Source organism: Sphaerodactylus townsendi, linkage group LG12 (assembly GCF_021028975.2).
Source record: "Sphaerodactylus townsendi isolate TG3544 linkage group LG12, MPM_Stown_v2.3, whole genome shotgun sequence".
NCBI lineage: Eukaryota > Metazoa > Chordata > Lepidosauria > Squamata > Sphaerodactylidae > Sphaerodactylus > Sphaerodactylus townsendi.
This window is the reverse complement of record NC_059436.1, coordinates 1,575,180-1,589,789: the sequence shown is the minus strand read 5'-3', so window position 1 is coordinate 1,589,789 and position 14,610 is coordinate 1,575,180. Positions and strand designations below refer to the sequence as shown.

The window sequence follows — 14,610 nt, the reverse complement described above, 5'->3', positions numbered from 1 at the left end:
TTTCTTACAGCCCCTCTGGGCACAAACAAAACAAGGCAGCTGCATTTCTGCTTGCAGGGTAATCAGACTCTTAAACATAAGAAGCTGCCTCGGGCTATCAAGGCCAGGATTCTCTAGTTTGACTTGGAGCAGGTCTTCAGGGCCTGAGGAAAAGGGCTTTCACATCACCTACTGGCCAGACATGCCAGAGATTGACCCTAGGACCTTTAGCATGCTACTGAGCCACAGGAGAATTATTTTCTCAGCATCCTCCCCTCCAATTTGCCACACACAAATAAACGACACCTAGAGCTTCTTCTACCAAACCCAATGTATGGGTGCCTCTTTGATTTGTGAGGTAGATGTCAAGGATTTACTCAGACGGCTTCGGTTTCCTTCTCCCCCCCCCCCCCGCCCCTCTCAGCCCCAAAATAGCAGGCTGTAAGCTAAAGATAACTACTATCGTAGCTTTGCATCCAGCAGCATCACACACACACGGTTTCGCATCAGATGGGCAGCCAGCCCTCCTTGGAGGGGCGTCATCTGCACCGTCCCCATTCTTCTTTGCTGCAGCCCCCCCGTTGGGAGACGGGCACTAAAATCTCAAGTCATCGCTCCTGGCCTGACCAATGGGGAGGCCGATGACCAGCAGCCCCGCTCCTGGGCAGCCAAGACCTGCTCCTGCGACCCCGCAGATCTGGATCACGTGGTCCTCCGTGCTCGAGGCTCGTTTCTGCTTCCCCGCCTCCCCTCGCCCACCACGCAGCACCAAAATAAACGTCCCCGTTCTCGTTCCCTCTGAGGCTGAGCCTGGCCACGACCCCGCCGAACGACTCCGAGAGCCGGCGCTGATGCAATGCAGCGTCACCTCGCGTCAGCGGTCCGGCATCTACCTCATCCCGCACCTTTTGAACAGTCCAGTCACACCAGCATCCTGAAGGGCCTCCATCATCTCCCAAGCCCCAGCCTCCCTTCTCTTCCCCCCCCCCCCCGCTCCGCTTCTCCATCCCCATCAGGCTCCATTGCACTGCAGCCTCCCTTCTCACCTAACTCGCAAGACGGGGATCTCTCTCTCCATAGCAGAAGAAACCTGGTTTTACTTGACTGGGGGATCCTTTTGGGTTATTTTTCTGGTTCAATACCAGCTCCCCGGCAGGCCCACGGGGAGCTAGCAACGGAGGCTACCTTCACAGCACAAAGCTGTTTATTTCCCTGCATTGGGCTGGAATGAAATCCGCAGGCAGCTGAGAGGCAGCTTTTAGCTTCCTTCTTCGAGTGGGTCACGGGGGAAGGAACGCACAAAGCCTTGGCTTGCCAGCCGCATGATTTGGCTTATTTTGTTCTGTCGTAGCAGGTGCCTAATTGTGGCATAAAAAAGTTCCTGGCAGCTTGAGCCGTCCGCCTCATTCCTGAATGACCCCCTGCCTTAGGCGAGACAAAAACACAATTGTGGCTTCGGTCAAAACAATTCAAGCACCATGTTTAACCTACAGAACAGCTGGCTGTTTCCTGTGTCCGTTTTTTTGCTTTTACCAGCAGCAGATGCTACAGAGGCCAGTGAGGGCAAGGGGGGCTGTTGTTTTGCCAAGATGGTGCTGCAGAACACAGAGCTACTCCATTCAACTCTGCAAAGCATGGTGTCGTTTGCATATCTGGGGTAGTCCACTTTGCAGCGATGGGCAAAAAAAAAATGCAACTGGCAAGTAAACGGTCCACATACTACAGTGCAGAATTCTGCAAGCAGACTTCATGAAGATTAAGTGTTTAGAGAACAGATCTAAGGTGCCATCTCTGATATGAAGCAATGTGGTTTCTATCTGGCTCGAAGGAAACTGTCCTGGTTTGCCTCTTATTGAGTCAGGCCAGTAATCTATCAAGGTCAGTGTTGTCAGCTTGGGCTGGCTGTGGTTCTTTAGGGTATCAGGTCTTTCACATCACCTGATTTTTTCCGGAGATTCTGGCAATTAAAATTGGGATATTCTGCATCCTAGTAGCCATAGCGACTAAAGGGATTTTCATATGCCGTGGAAATAGACATCTCAAGTACCAGTTCTACCAGTAAGGATAACATGGGGGAAGGAGGAACAGTGTAAGCCCCTTTGGAAGAAGGGAAGGACAAAAATATACAAGTCAGGAAGGAAAAGGCTTCACAAGCTTAAGTTACTTCTGCTGGCCTTCACCCTGCAGAGAAACCAAAACTAAAATTTCTCTGAAGCTCCCAAGCCAAAAGATCCCTAATGGTCAAGCTCTGCCTTTGACCAGACTCCTGGCAGTTAATAACATTTTGTGGCTTCAAGTCTTAAATTTAGAAGAAATGGCTAAATTTGGGTCTTCAGCAAGCTTCCTGGCAGCTGGTTAATCTTGGCACTGCTTCACATATTACAGCGCAAATGGGTCCATATTAAGAGCTCTCATACCTGCTAATACAATATAATTCAAAGTATGTACACGTCTATTTTTAATCTCCTGCAGGACACTAAAAGCTTTTAATGGGTAGATGGCATGGGCCTCTAACACATACCCATTAAAAATGTACCACTTAAAGAAACCTTGGAAAAATATTATGAAGTCCTTGTGTATGTTACCATGGAGACAGATCTGTTAAAAATATCCAGATGGATGGAGAGGTAAGCAGACGTATATAGCAACAAGATAAGGGACAGGCTAGACAAGGGTGGGGGGATGTCAGGATTGCCAGCTAAATCAGCCCTTTCACCTGTTTCCTTGAGGCTCTCCCAAATTAACTACTTCCTTCATGCTTTTGGATCTACAATGTGGGTCCTGTTTGAGGTGAGACTGCGTGGACCTTGCCATGGAAAAATCCCCCCTCCAAAATCAGTGGAGAATACCAGGGTTTCTTGAAACTTTAGGGCAGCAAACCTCTGGTCACTTTTTCGGGAGCGCTGGTCAACTCAGTGGGGCTTACTTCTCAGTATACATGCATTAAGACCAGCTGGGCTGATATTCAAAGCATATTTTCCTGGAAGGAAGTTCCATTGAATTGAATAAACATGCTTATGTTCAAGCGGTGGAATTTTTACAATCTTATGTAACCAGGGGGATGAGTTAGCAAGTCACGCTGGCAGAACAAAGGCAGGAGAGGCAAGAGAGAGGAGGGAGTGTTTTCACAGTTTTCACGGTCACACATCAAGAATAAACAGAGGACACGGCAAAGACTTATTTCAAAGTTCAGTGGATACAGCAAATTATTTCGTTCGATTGTCGTTGTTTGTATTAAGTTAAGAAAGCAAGATGTGTTTAAGCAACGTCAGAGTTGCCGCATGGGTCAAGAGGCAATACTGGGGCATGGAACTGGGAATGGGCCAAAATTCAGTAGCAAAATAATAGGTGGTGGTTCAACTGGACCTGTTGTGGAAGCAGTGCTTCCAAGAGGGTGTGGGTTTTTGGAACTACTGCATTCAGATATCACAAACAAACTTTGGCTTATTCTTGTTGAGAAGAGACATAACCTGGATAGCTTTAAAAAGGGCTTGGACAGATTTATGGAGGAGAAGTCGATTTATGGCTACCAATCTTGATCCTCCTTGATCTGAGATTGCAAATGCCTTAGCAGACCAGGTGATCGGGAGCAACAGCCGCAGAAGGCCATTGCGTTCACATCCTACATGTGAGCTCCCAAAGGCACCTGGTGGGCCACTGCGAGTAGCAGAGCGCTGGACTAGATGGACTTTGGTCTGATCCAGCTGGCTTGTTCTTATGTTCTTATAATTTGGCTGGACCTGTAAACCAGAGGAATTCTAGGAGGTATAACTAGTCAAGCCTTACAAAAGCTGTGCCTGCCCAAATTATCCTTTTTAATAAAAAGATATAGGAAATGCCCTAAAGTTGAGTGGCTTGCTGTTCCTACTCCAGTTCCATTTACTGATACAGAAAAGAGATTCTGATACAGATGTTCTGCAAAATATGCTCCCCATCCTACAATTTCCCTGCAGCTGTGAACAAGCTGGCATGAGGCTAAGCTGAAAGAGAAGCCACGCATATACTAAAGTCTTCCGCTATAAGTACAACAAAAATCAACAGCAACCTGGATTCAGGGAAAAGTACCAGCTTAAATCCCTGCCTCCGGGGTCATCACAGGTATAATTAAAATACAGTTTGTTCTCTGTTCTCCTGTCTTCCTGATATAAGCCTCTTGAATTTGTCCGAAAAAACTCCCATCTGCCCCCACTTCATAATCATCCTTGTTCAAGCTGATAAGTTCTAAGTCCACATGCAAGGTCCTTTGACTGAGAACTGCAGTAACCGTGGGATCAAAACTAGGGAGATATGGTGAAGAAGCATGTATTTCCCCCCACCCTGGGCAGTACCTGGGGAAGGAAGAATTTGAGAGAAAAGCCTTTTGCTGAGGACTTCCATAATTTCTGTGATTCTGCTATGTACATGCAGTTATCATCTGGCATTTACCTCTACCACCCAGATTTCTCCCTATAATTCTGTATTGTATTTGTTGTGAGTTCACTTTATCATGAATACTCAGGTGCCCAAATTCCTTTAGGTATCCTGTTTAAACCTTTCTGCCTTATTCACTGATTTATCTCAAATCCCACAGCATCTGCCTGGCCTCTACATCACATCCTTCCTGGCTCGGAATTTTCTAGCTAGTTCTATCTGCAATCTGTTTCAGTACTCTGAGACTGCAATAAACTGGAAGGGTTTTACAGCTTTTCTGAACTTCAGCACAGCATTTTACATTATTCAAAAATCCCCCTGCGCCTCTATTTAATGTCAACTCTCCTGACTTTGTTTCATAAATCTTGTTCCTACTGCTGCGATCTATTACCCAGAAACCCTTTAATATTACTGTACACCTGACTAAATAAACAATTATCAGGGAACACCTTAAAGTTTAACTAACCTCTTACAATCACCACTGTCTGTTATGGCCTGGTGGCTCGTGGGGAGCCTCAAGAAACCCTGTTTTAGTTTAGTAACTCTTGACAAACTTGTGTGAGCAATTAGATACTTGTCAATATGTAACAGACTAATTTAAATCAGCTTGGCACAGGAAGGTCAAACATCATCAACTTAGAGAGTAAAGTTCAATCTCTATCCATGATGAGCAAGAAACGGCCTTGCACGATTGAGAGAAATGCATAGCATGCAGTCAGAAGCAGTTTAGTTCCCTCAACCTTTATTGGTTCCCATACACACAATGTTTTGAACCACCCACATTCCTCCTTTCCAGTTGTGACATTAGCACAGCTGTTTCACAGTATATTCATAGCTCAAAAATACCTTATACTATAAGTCCTGGAATCTAATAGTGCAAATCCAAGCTGAGCCATTCCCTTCAAAGTCCATGATATCAGTGGATATAATGCTCATAACTGCACTACTGATTTCTCTTAACTAGAACAGAGAAGTCTATAGAAAGATGGTCAGTGCTGCACCTTGTAGTGGGGGGGGGGGGGGGTGGGGGTTGGAGAGGGGTCGGCGGGGATGACAAACTTGAAAAGCAAGCCAGAGATTCTGAAGGGTTAGACTGGTCACTGTGCCAAAACCAGTGGGTGGTTCTTTTATCAATACAGCAAAGTTAAATGTGGCAGAGTGGTAGACCACTATCAGCAGGGCTTGGGAAAGCACTCTGTGACTATATCACTTTCAGAGTCCAGGAGTTCTCATTTTGTTGTTTTAACTTTTCACAAGATGGTACCTGCCCACAAGTGATTCTGCCTTCTGATTAGATCTGTCTTTTGATGAGATTTGATCATTATAGTTCACATTAATGTAGGCTTCTTCCAAATCATTATCTGAAACTAGTTTGCAATCCTGGTTTGTAGCCAACCCACAGTACCATGCAACACCAAGCTGTGGTTTGGCATTACTTGTGAATCAACAACAACTTAAACAGCCAGATCAAAATACTCACAAGGATGCATCCATTTTGGTCTTCTTCAGTTTGAAGTGGGTTTTGCTTTTGAATGCCATTTCTTTCTGTTCTCTACACAGTCTGAAAATGAAGGAGAATGAGATCAACCATTCTGTTTTGAAACTGCCTTTGCGATAAACCTCTCCTTCATTCTCCCCTGTATGCAGAATATGTTACTTCCTGAACTACCCTCTCAAGACATTTCTATACTAACCTCAAATCACATTTGTATGATATTCTGGTTTTATCACTTTACTGGATTTTTAATGTCAAGATACTAACTTTTCAGAAATCCAGAATCCAGCACAAAAGTGATAAAATATAAAAGCCAGTTTACTGAAATAACTAATTAAGCACAATCAGCAGGTTAGGGTCACTGTTGAGTATAAACTCAGTGGCTACTAAAACAAGATCATACAATGAGAAGACTGGTTCTGTATCTGATGCTGTATCTGGGCAGTTTTATAACTAGGGGTCTGCTCTGAAAGGACAAAATGCTTCCTTTAAAACGGTCTTTCAAATGAAAAAACAAACACACACAAGTACAATAAGAGTATAACCTCTTGGAAAACAAATAACTGCTGTGAAGACAAGCAGAGAAGGAATTTGAAGAGGAAATTGTCAAAGTTATATAAAAGCTGTTAAACACACATGCACGCACACACCCCAGAAGCTGAAACCACTCACAGGCAGAAAATTTAATACTGTTAAGATAACAGGAAGTTGTAGAGAGGTCTATAAAATTATGGAGAGATATTTTTCTCTCTGTCTTGTAACACTAGAACATGGGATCACCCTATGGAAAAAATTGGCAATAGGTTTAGGACAGGGGGAAAGGACATCACGCAGTGATTATCAGAACATCTTTAATTTATGACATTCATTACCAGGAGGTGTGGCCTTTACCAAGATTGAAGAATGGATTGCTGCTGTTTGTTCTGAGTTCTAGGTGTTAGGGACGAATAAGCTCTCACCCTGACAATGTGTTTGTGAATTTCCAGAGGCGTTTGCACTGGCACTGTTAGAAATTTAATGTTAGGACTTCTTGAGCCTTTACCAGATTCAGCAAGGCAATTCCTTTTTTTTTTCCTGGGCTCTCTGTCATAAAACTTCACTTGTGCAGCAATGTCACCAATTACTGTTGTCAAGCTAGTCATAAGGAAAAACCATCACTAGGATTAAGGGCCATCTTTAGATTTCATTGGTGATGTTAAACAATCAAACTTCACGTGACAGCTGCCTAGAATTGCTCCCTGGTTAATCTCTGGCATACCATTATAACAAACAGACATATATACACACCCAGGGGGGACTTGCAAGTGAATGTTGCTTCCATCATTGGCTGATAAGAAATGCATAAAACTCTTCTTTAATGACCATCTAGTTTTGGTAAGCAATCAAGGCAAGTTCTGATTTAAACCAAGAACACAATGTTTTGCTGTTATCTTTTTGATTAAGATTGTGATCCCTTCCCTCCCCCACAGGCTCAGGTTAGGTATCATGACAAATAATAAAGAAAATAAAAAAAGAAATCAAATGGTACTTTAAAGATTAACAAAGTTTATTCAAGCATAAGCTTTTAAGAGTGTGCCAGAACAAATGTTGTTAGTCTTTAAGGTTCTACCATTGGAATTATTATCATGGTTTAAAACTATCTTACCACTTTGGTGTAACGTTGGCAATGGGAAACCATGATTTGTTTCTAGGTGACAAGCTGATATTACAAACCATGGCTTGAAGTGAGTTGGCATGCCACAGCTGGTTTGGCAAAATATCCAAATTGAAAATCACAGTTACAAGTGTTATACTGCCTCAGGAGATCTTTGCATCTAGGCACAGGGTATTGGGTGCGAAAACAGACAAATGGCTTTAAATTGTGGCTTGCCTGTTCTATGTTTGAAAGCTCAAACCATAATTTGGGTTCTAAACTCTGGTGAAGCATTAAGCCATCTTATCAATGTGATGTCTTGAATGGAGCAGCTTAGCACTGTTAAGTATAACCAGGCTTCTCACAGGTCAAAACAAGTCGAGAGGACCTCTTTCATATGTACTTTGCAAGGAAGCTTTCCTTCTGTGAACTCTGTTGTAACTTAAAACAAGGGCTCCCCCCACCCACCTTCTTTCTCTGTTTAGTTGCCATAACAACTGTTTCTAAGTTATCCAGTGTCAAATCTGGCAGGCAGGAGTCTTGATACCTGATTTGTAGGGGCAGCCAGCTGCCAGCATTATCCAAGGTTTCCTCTATGGGGATATTCTTTGGCTGAACCTTGAACAACCTAGGAGCTAAGTCTTAAGGGTAGTTGGGAAAACCCACTTAGTCAAGAAAGCCTGGAGTAGTAGAAAGCTCAGTTCAGCCTTTGCTAACTTTAACTTTCAGGGTCTCCATTTTCAAGGGAAACGCTTGGTGAAGAGAGCACTATCTGGATCTACACATTCAGCAGAATGAGGTGGCAGAGTCCTATAGACTGGACATTTATATTTTAGCCTGCGGTTTGGGGATCACATTTTTGTAAATGCTCACTTTTTTGTTATTTTAAAGTAGAAGACCATACCACACACCAGGGAAAGAGGTCTAGAACAGAGAAAGGCAATCTTTTTTGGCTCGAGTGCTAAAAAAAGTACAAATGAATATATTACCATATTGGCAAACAAAGTGGGATGGGCAGATAAGGGCTATACATGGCGTGACATGCTTGGAGCAAGCCAGGCCACAGTGGCACTGCCAGCATCTAACAGAATTGCCTGCACGACCATTCTTGGCTCAGTTGCATGAGCAGGGGTCCTCCCCTAGGAGCCATGCAAATGGTCTGGCCCCTGTGCTGGGGATCTAGACAAGTAATTCCCAACCAGGGTTCCATGGTACCCTGGGGTGCCGTGAGCATGTCCCGGGGGTACCGCAGCAACGCTACCGGCCCCCGTCATTTTTGCAGTGTTTCCCAACGGCACCAGCAAGGACATGGAGCTGGCCCAGGGGGCAGGGCCTGTTGCAAGGTCAGCAGCCACTTCCCCTCTGGGAGGGGAAGGTGGGGGTGGGGGTGTGTGGCAAGCAGGGGCACTGGGAGGGGAAGGTGGGAGGGATGGCAGGGGTACCTTGAGATATGAAGAGTGAGGTCAAGGGTACTGTGATGTCGAAAAGGTTGGGAAACACTGATCTAGATTCCCCCCCCCCCCCCCATGTACTAACAGTCTTTTTGCAGGGGGTTGTTTTTATAAGGGGAAGCACTTCAGAATCTATATAAAAAAGAAAAGGTAGTCTTCTGTGCAAGCACCAGATCATTACTGACCTGGTCATGTCACAATTTTCCTGGGCAGACAATGTTTATGGCATGGTTTGCTATTGCCTTCCCCAGTCATCTACACTTTACTCCCAGTATGCAAGCTGAGTGTTCACTTTATCGACCCTGGAAGGATGAAAGGATGAGTTAACCTGGAACTGGGTATCTGAAGTTGACCGCATTGTTCCCTGTTTTCAGCCTCAAAGGTCAAAGTTAGGGAATGGCATGATTTAGTTTCAAGAAGCCCATTAAAGGAAGTGGAATTTTTAATGACCAAGGTGAAAAAATTTGGTGCTTAAGGATTTTAAAATTAATAAACAGGAAACAAATGTTTTCACCTGCTTGGTTGGGGGACTTCTTGTGGTCAGGCTGAATTATTCTTCTTGAACTGTTAGTTTTCTATTTGCAGGGAGGCTTTTTCAGTAAAAGGAGGGGAACTTTCCTGCATTTACTATAATGCTTTTTTCCCCCCAGTCAGAAGTATTTAGGCACACAAATGGCTGTGATTTAGAGAGCTGTTGGGGAATGAATGGGTGTAATGAGGCTTGCCAGTGAGAGAGCTGCAGATGGCATAGAGCACCTGTTTACATTGCACTGTCCTTATGTTCCCTGTCAATCTGAGAAGAGGGCAAGGGAGGGGATCATTGCTCCCTGACATGGAAAAAGGGGACGTTGGGTAGAGGAGTTGGGCTCCCCCAAGGGTTCTGAGCTACAAAAGCTAAAAGCAAGAGGTGTGGCATGAAACCCCTACTCTCACCTTCTCCCATCTTTCACTGGGCACAGATCTAAGCTTTTGATTTTATAAAATCATAGAGGAAATTGCATCTCAGCCCCCAGGGGTAGAATAATTATGTGATGAATAGTATTGTGCTTTTATATGGACTCTTTGCCCACCTACGATGTCTACTGCGAGCATGGATTTGGACCGAAGTCTCTTGGCCTTGTAGCACTGTTGTGAAGCTGCGACGCAGCTCTGACAGCTTCTTGGCGGAAGGATGAGGCAGATACACGTGAGTGGGAAGATACCCACCCACCCAGTCCAGATTTACACAATCAGTTGGTAAAATCTGAAGTCAAAGCAGGTAACAATCACATCGGTTGCATTGTGTATGTGTGTCCTGTTCCCAGCCAAGAGCGTAAGCAACATCATTATCATGTGGTACGTTGCTCAGGCTCAAAAGAGTAGTGACAGGGAGTAAGCCGTAGCGTGCAAAACAGCACACCTGACGTTCTTGCTCACACACCTCAAATAAACTGCTCAGGAAATGGTACTGATTATGTAATCAAGAGGCAGTGCTGTCAGGGCGTACTTTAGGTCCCTTCTGACTTTTTGCATGCCACAATTCAGATGGTTACATAATTCTGAAAGAACAGCATTATTTTGTTGCATGGGCCAGTCTCTAAGGAATGGCTGTGCACTAAGAAGGATTTTCTTCAAATATCTGAATGGAAATCTGGCTTAATATTTGAAACAAGGCTATCTATAAATAGCAGCTTTTACTTTATCACAACATTCTGAGTACAGAAAGGCAGGCAATTTTCACTCATTTCCCGTTCATCATTAGATATCTATATTGCCCAGATCCTATTCCTGAGGATCTGCTGATTCCCAGGAATCAAAGGGATCACTGGCAGGGGGAAGCAGGAAAGTCCCACTCTGTGAGGTCTTATTTTCAAGTAGACCTTGTGGAATACAGACCAATACTTCCATTCAGAGATCACATTAATATTTACCTTTGAAGTGCATTGTCTAGTTCTAGTATCTCAGTGCTATATGTCAGGATTCTAACCCCAGAGAGGAGTAATAACTTTTTTTGTAAAGAAGACCATTCAGGGGTCTGCAACCTGCGGCTCTCCAGATGTTCATGGACTACAAATCCCAATTGGCCATGCTGGCAGGGGCTGATGGGATTTGTAGTCCATGAACATCTGGAGAGCCGCAGGTTGCAGACCTCTGAAATATGCAAACACCCTGAAAACCTATATGGGAGGGGTGGGGGGAAAGAGGAACATAGGAGAGGGCCAGTCTTGTGTATCCTGTGAGCACAGTTCTATCTCCACCATGTTGCTCCATCCCTGCAAATTACCCAGGGGCAATGTACATATATTTATTTCAGAGTGATGCTGAAATGGTATTCAAGTAGAATTGCTGTAGACATTTGAGGATGTATTAACATTAGACATATTAATGGAAGAAATGTCTATCAACAACTGTTAGTAGAAATATGTAAATAAAACCTCCATGTACAGAAGCAATCTACCTCTGAACAGTAGCTTTGGGAAACAAACAACACCTGAACACTGTTCTTCCTTTGTGATTTCCTAAAGACATCTGACTGGCCACATCTGGAAACAGAACGATCAGAAGGATTCTCGATCCACTCCAAAAGGCTCTTATATTCTTATTTTGGTGAAAATCAATGCGTGCAGCCATTACACAATATCCGGAGACTGGGATGGGGAAAGGGAAGCCATCCTAGTGGACCTAGGAATCTCTGCCTAGTGTCATTCTGCATACCATGCATACTGTTTTCAAGCTAGTTTGCATACTATACATTTGTACATCTGTGCTTCCTTCTCTTTGCCTTCACTGGAGGACACAGATGAGACAAACCTCAGCTTTCTGTTTAAAAGCGGTAGAACTCTGCTTGGCTCCGAAGCAGGAACCGAAGAAGAGATGTTTATTACAAAACAATGCTAATTATGGCTGTATAGACGCATTCAGCCTGCGAGCCTTGTTTCTGTGCACGCACGCAAACCAGCAAATGTGGAGCCCAGGGGGAGAGCTGCAGCTGCTTGCATGAAACATTTAGAGGCCTGACTCCCCACTGAACTGTATCTTCATACAGTATTCACAACCTCATACAGTATTAAGAGCTGCTGATGCGGTATGAAAAACTGCGAAAAAATATTTGCTTTTAATAGCACATCCCATTATTTCTTTTCTGCTTCCTGCTGCTTCCTCCCTGTTTCTTATTACTAAGGAAATTTGCACAAAAATAGGATAATGTTATTAGTAATACTTCACACTTTTCATCTGCAAGTACTTTGCAATGTATTAATTCTCACTACACATTTGTATGGCGCCTAAGTGTTATCAATGCCTACCCTTTTTTTTTGAACAGCGGAGGAATTACTGTACAGAGAATCAAAAACTTGCTCTTTAGTTTGTAGCCATACTGTTGGGGAAAGTGAGGGGGCTTGGCCAACATGGGGAAACCACTACAACACCTCAAATTGTCAATGGAGTGGACTGTGCCACTTCAAAAGCCAGGTGGTAAATCACTTTTTGGAATGCTCCCCTAGGTTAGTAACTCCCTCCAATTAAAAAGGCAGCCCAACAAGCAAAGAGAAACCATTCTTTTCCCTGCTGAGATGGTTTTCTGTTTGTATATTTGTTCGGACACCTATAACATGAAAGAAAAAATGGAACCCCAAGACTGAATTGGTACAATCCAGTTTACCATCTTCAGGCTTGCCCCCTAATTCCCACCATATTTTCTGGGATGAGTGAACTTTAGGTAGGATGGAGATGCCACTGCACACTAAGGTGAGCTCTTGGGGGAGGGGCTGGGGTGGCTGAGGAGAAGACCAAAGAAAGACGGGAAGACTGGAGTGTGAAACTCCAAGCAGGTCCTGAGCAAAAATTGGTGAGTTGACTTTATTTGGTTTCCTCTGGCTGGTGGAAGAAGGAGGAAGACAGAGAGCAGGGTTCTGAGTTACACAGAGTCCATCAGAATACAATTCACTTACAGCCTATGCACAAACTAATCTCAAACAGGGCAGAAAGGTATTTTGGGATGATTAATATCTCTGTGTAAGGCTATATGGATACCCCCTCACACCCCCATATGGATTTTCGCTCTGTAGTTGGTATAAACAAAAAAGCATAACTTATTTGGACTTATGCGTATAGCTAGTAGAGTCTAGTGTAATTAAACATTTGAAAAAGAGTGGGTATTTAGTGGTGATAGTAGTTAAGCTGGAGGTAGCCTAGAGGCAAGGCTGAGAAAATCCAGCAGTGACTATAAAATACACTTAGTCTGAAAAGACAATAGAGACAAACAAACCGCGGGCTGACAGGGAGGGAGGGGAGAGTCTCCGGCTGCAAATTTGTTGAGGGGGGGCGGGGGAGGGTGGAGTAAGAAACATAGTCAGTGGTTGGAATTTTGGACATGTAATTTCTCTAATCCTGGTACTCGTAAGGACCAGTTAACCCTATAAATAGCCATCCTTTATCCATAGGAAACAAAGACTTAAAGTTGGGAGGGGGAATTTAGGATTTACAGGGAATTCTCCTTCAGTAGCAAACTACAACTCTTGAGTTCTCTGAGGGAAAGCTGTGATGATTAAAATGGGGATAAAAGCAATGCAAGGTTGTTGTGTGCCTCAGTTTCCTGGAAAGCCTATAGCAGGATGCTCTGCACACCACAGGCAGCTAAATGACATGGTAAAGAAAAATAACACCCTGAGCCAATGGATGCTGCAGAAGTGAAATCATTTTGATGACAGTCTCTGTTACCTCAGATAAGCGGTTTAAACTTACAGCCATTCACTGCAACCCATGAAGAATTAGGCCCCTGCCCCATTAGTTTAGAGTCCTGCTTCCTTGGGGTGGGGGGCAGGTGAAATGCCGTCTGAAGCTGAATTGATAGGACAATCCTTACATCACATCTGCAGTGATGGAGAAGGAGTTGATCATGTGATCTGGCATTACTCTGCAGAGAGAGATCCCATTTCTAGGATATCAGCCCAGAACTGAATACTTCAAGAAAACTAATAAAAGTGTTTACAAGCAGCGCTTTCTGGCTACAGTAAACAGGGCAGAAAAGGTATAAACAGCATCTCCTCTTGGGTAATTGCTTCTCAGTGTCTCTTCACCATGTCTCACCCCTCTTCACTGCAATTGCCCTTCTGTTTACACTGATGCAAAGGAAATGCTAAACTTGGTGCTATGCATGCAGAGAAGGGGCTACTTTGGTGGCAAATGAACAAATTTTATTTATTTATTTATTTATTTAGACTTTTATACCGCCCCATCCCCGAAGGATCTTCACTCTTGAAGACTGTATGCTAGAGTCATTTTACATAAAGGATATGATAGCAGTATTGTTTTGGAGATTTCTTCTGCATACGCATACAGGTAAGCATCTACTTAATGAAACAACACATTTGTCTCTAATAGTTTGCAACCCTTTTCTCCATGTCCAAATGCTAGAAACAAGTAGATTTCAATTACTGGCCATTCCATATATAATAAGACAGAGCCAAATCTACATTTGCCCCCCTCCTGCCCCTTTGTACACTGTTGCAAGGAATCACAGCTGTTGCATTATTGTGTTGCATCTCATGTAGAAATCTTAAGGCCGTATGAAAAATGGACTACTTCAGATATTCACACAATTAAAAAAATATTTCTAGATATGCACTGAATTTTGAGACAAGGGTAGCATTGACATTCACCTA

General features: G+C 43.8%; 1 protein-coding gene across 2 annotated transcripts in view; it reads right to left on the bottom strand.

The window, feature by feature from the left end:
- RHOBTB2 (Rho related BTB domain containing 2) overlaps positions 1-14,610 on the bottom strand; it is a 34,684-nt gene that overhangs the window by 18,455 nt on the left and 1,619 nt on the right. Inside the window, exon 2 of one of the 2 annotated variants that reach the window (XM_048513081.1) lies at positions 5,870-5,950. In XM_048513081.1, the coding sequence (XP_048369038.1) occupies positions 5,870-5,928 (59 nt within the window). In that variant the 5' untranslated portion in view covers positions 5,929-5,950. Of the gene's footprint in view, positions 1-1,025; positions 1,221-5,869; positions 5,951-14,610 lie in introns of those variants that run through there. The other variant, XM_048513082.1, reaches the window with a different exon arrangement.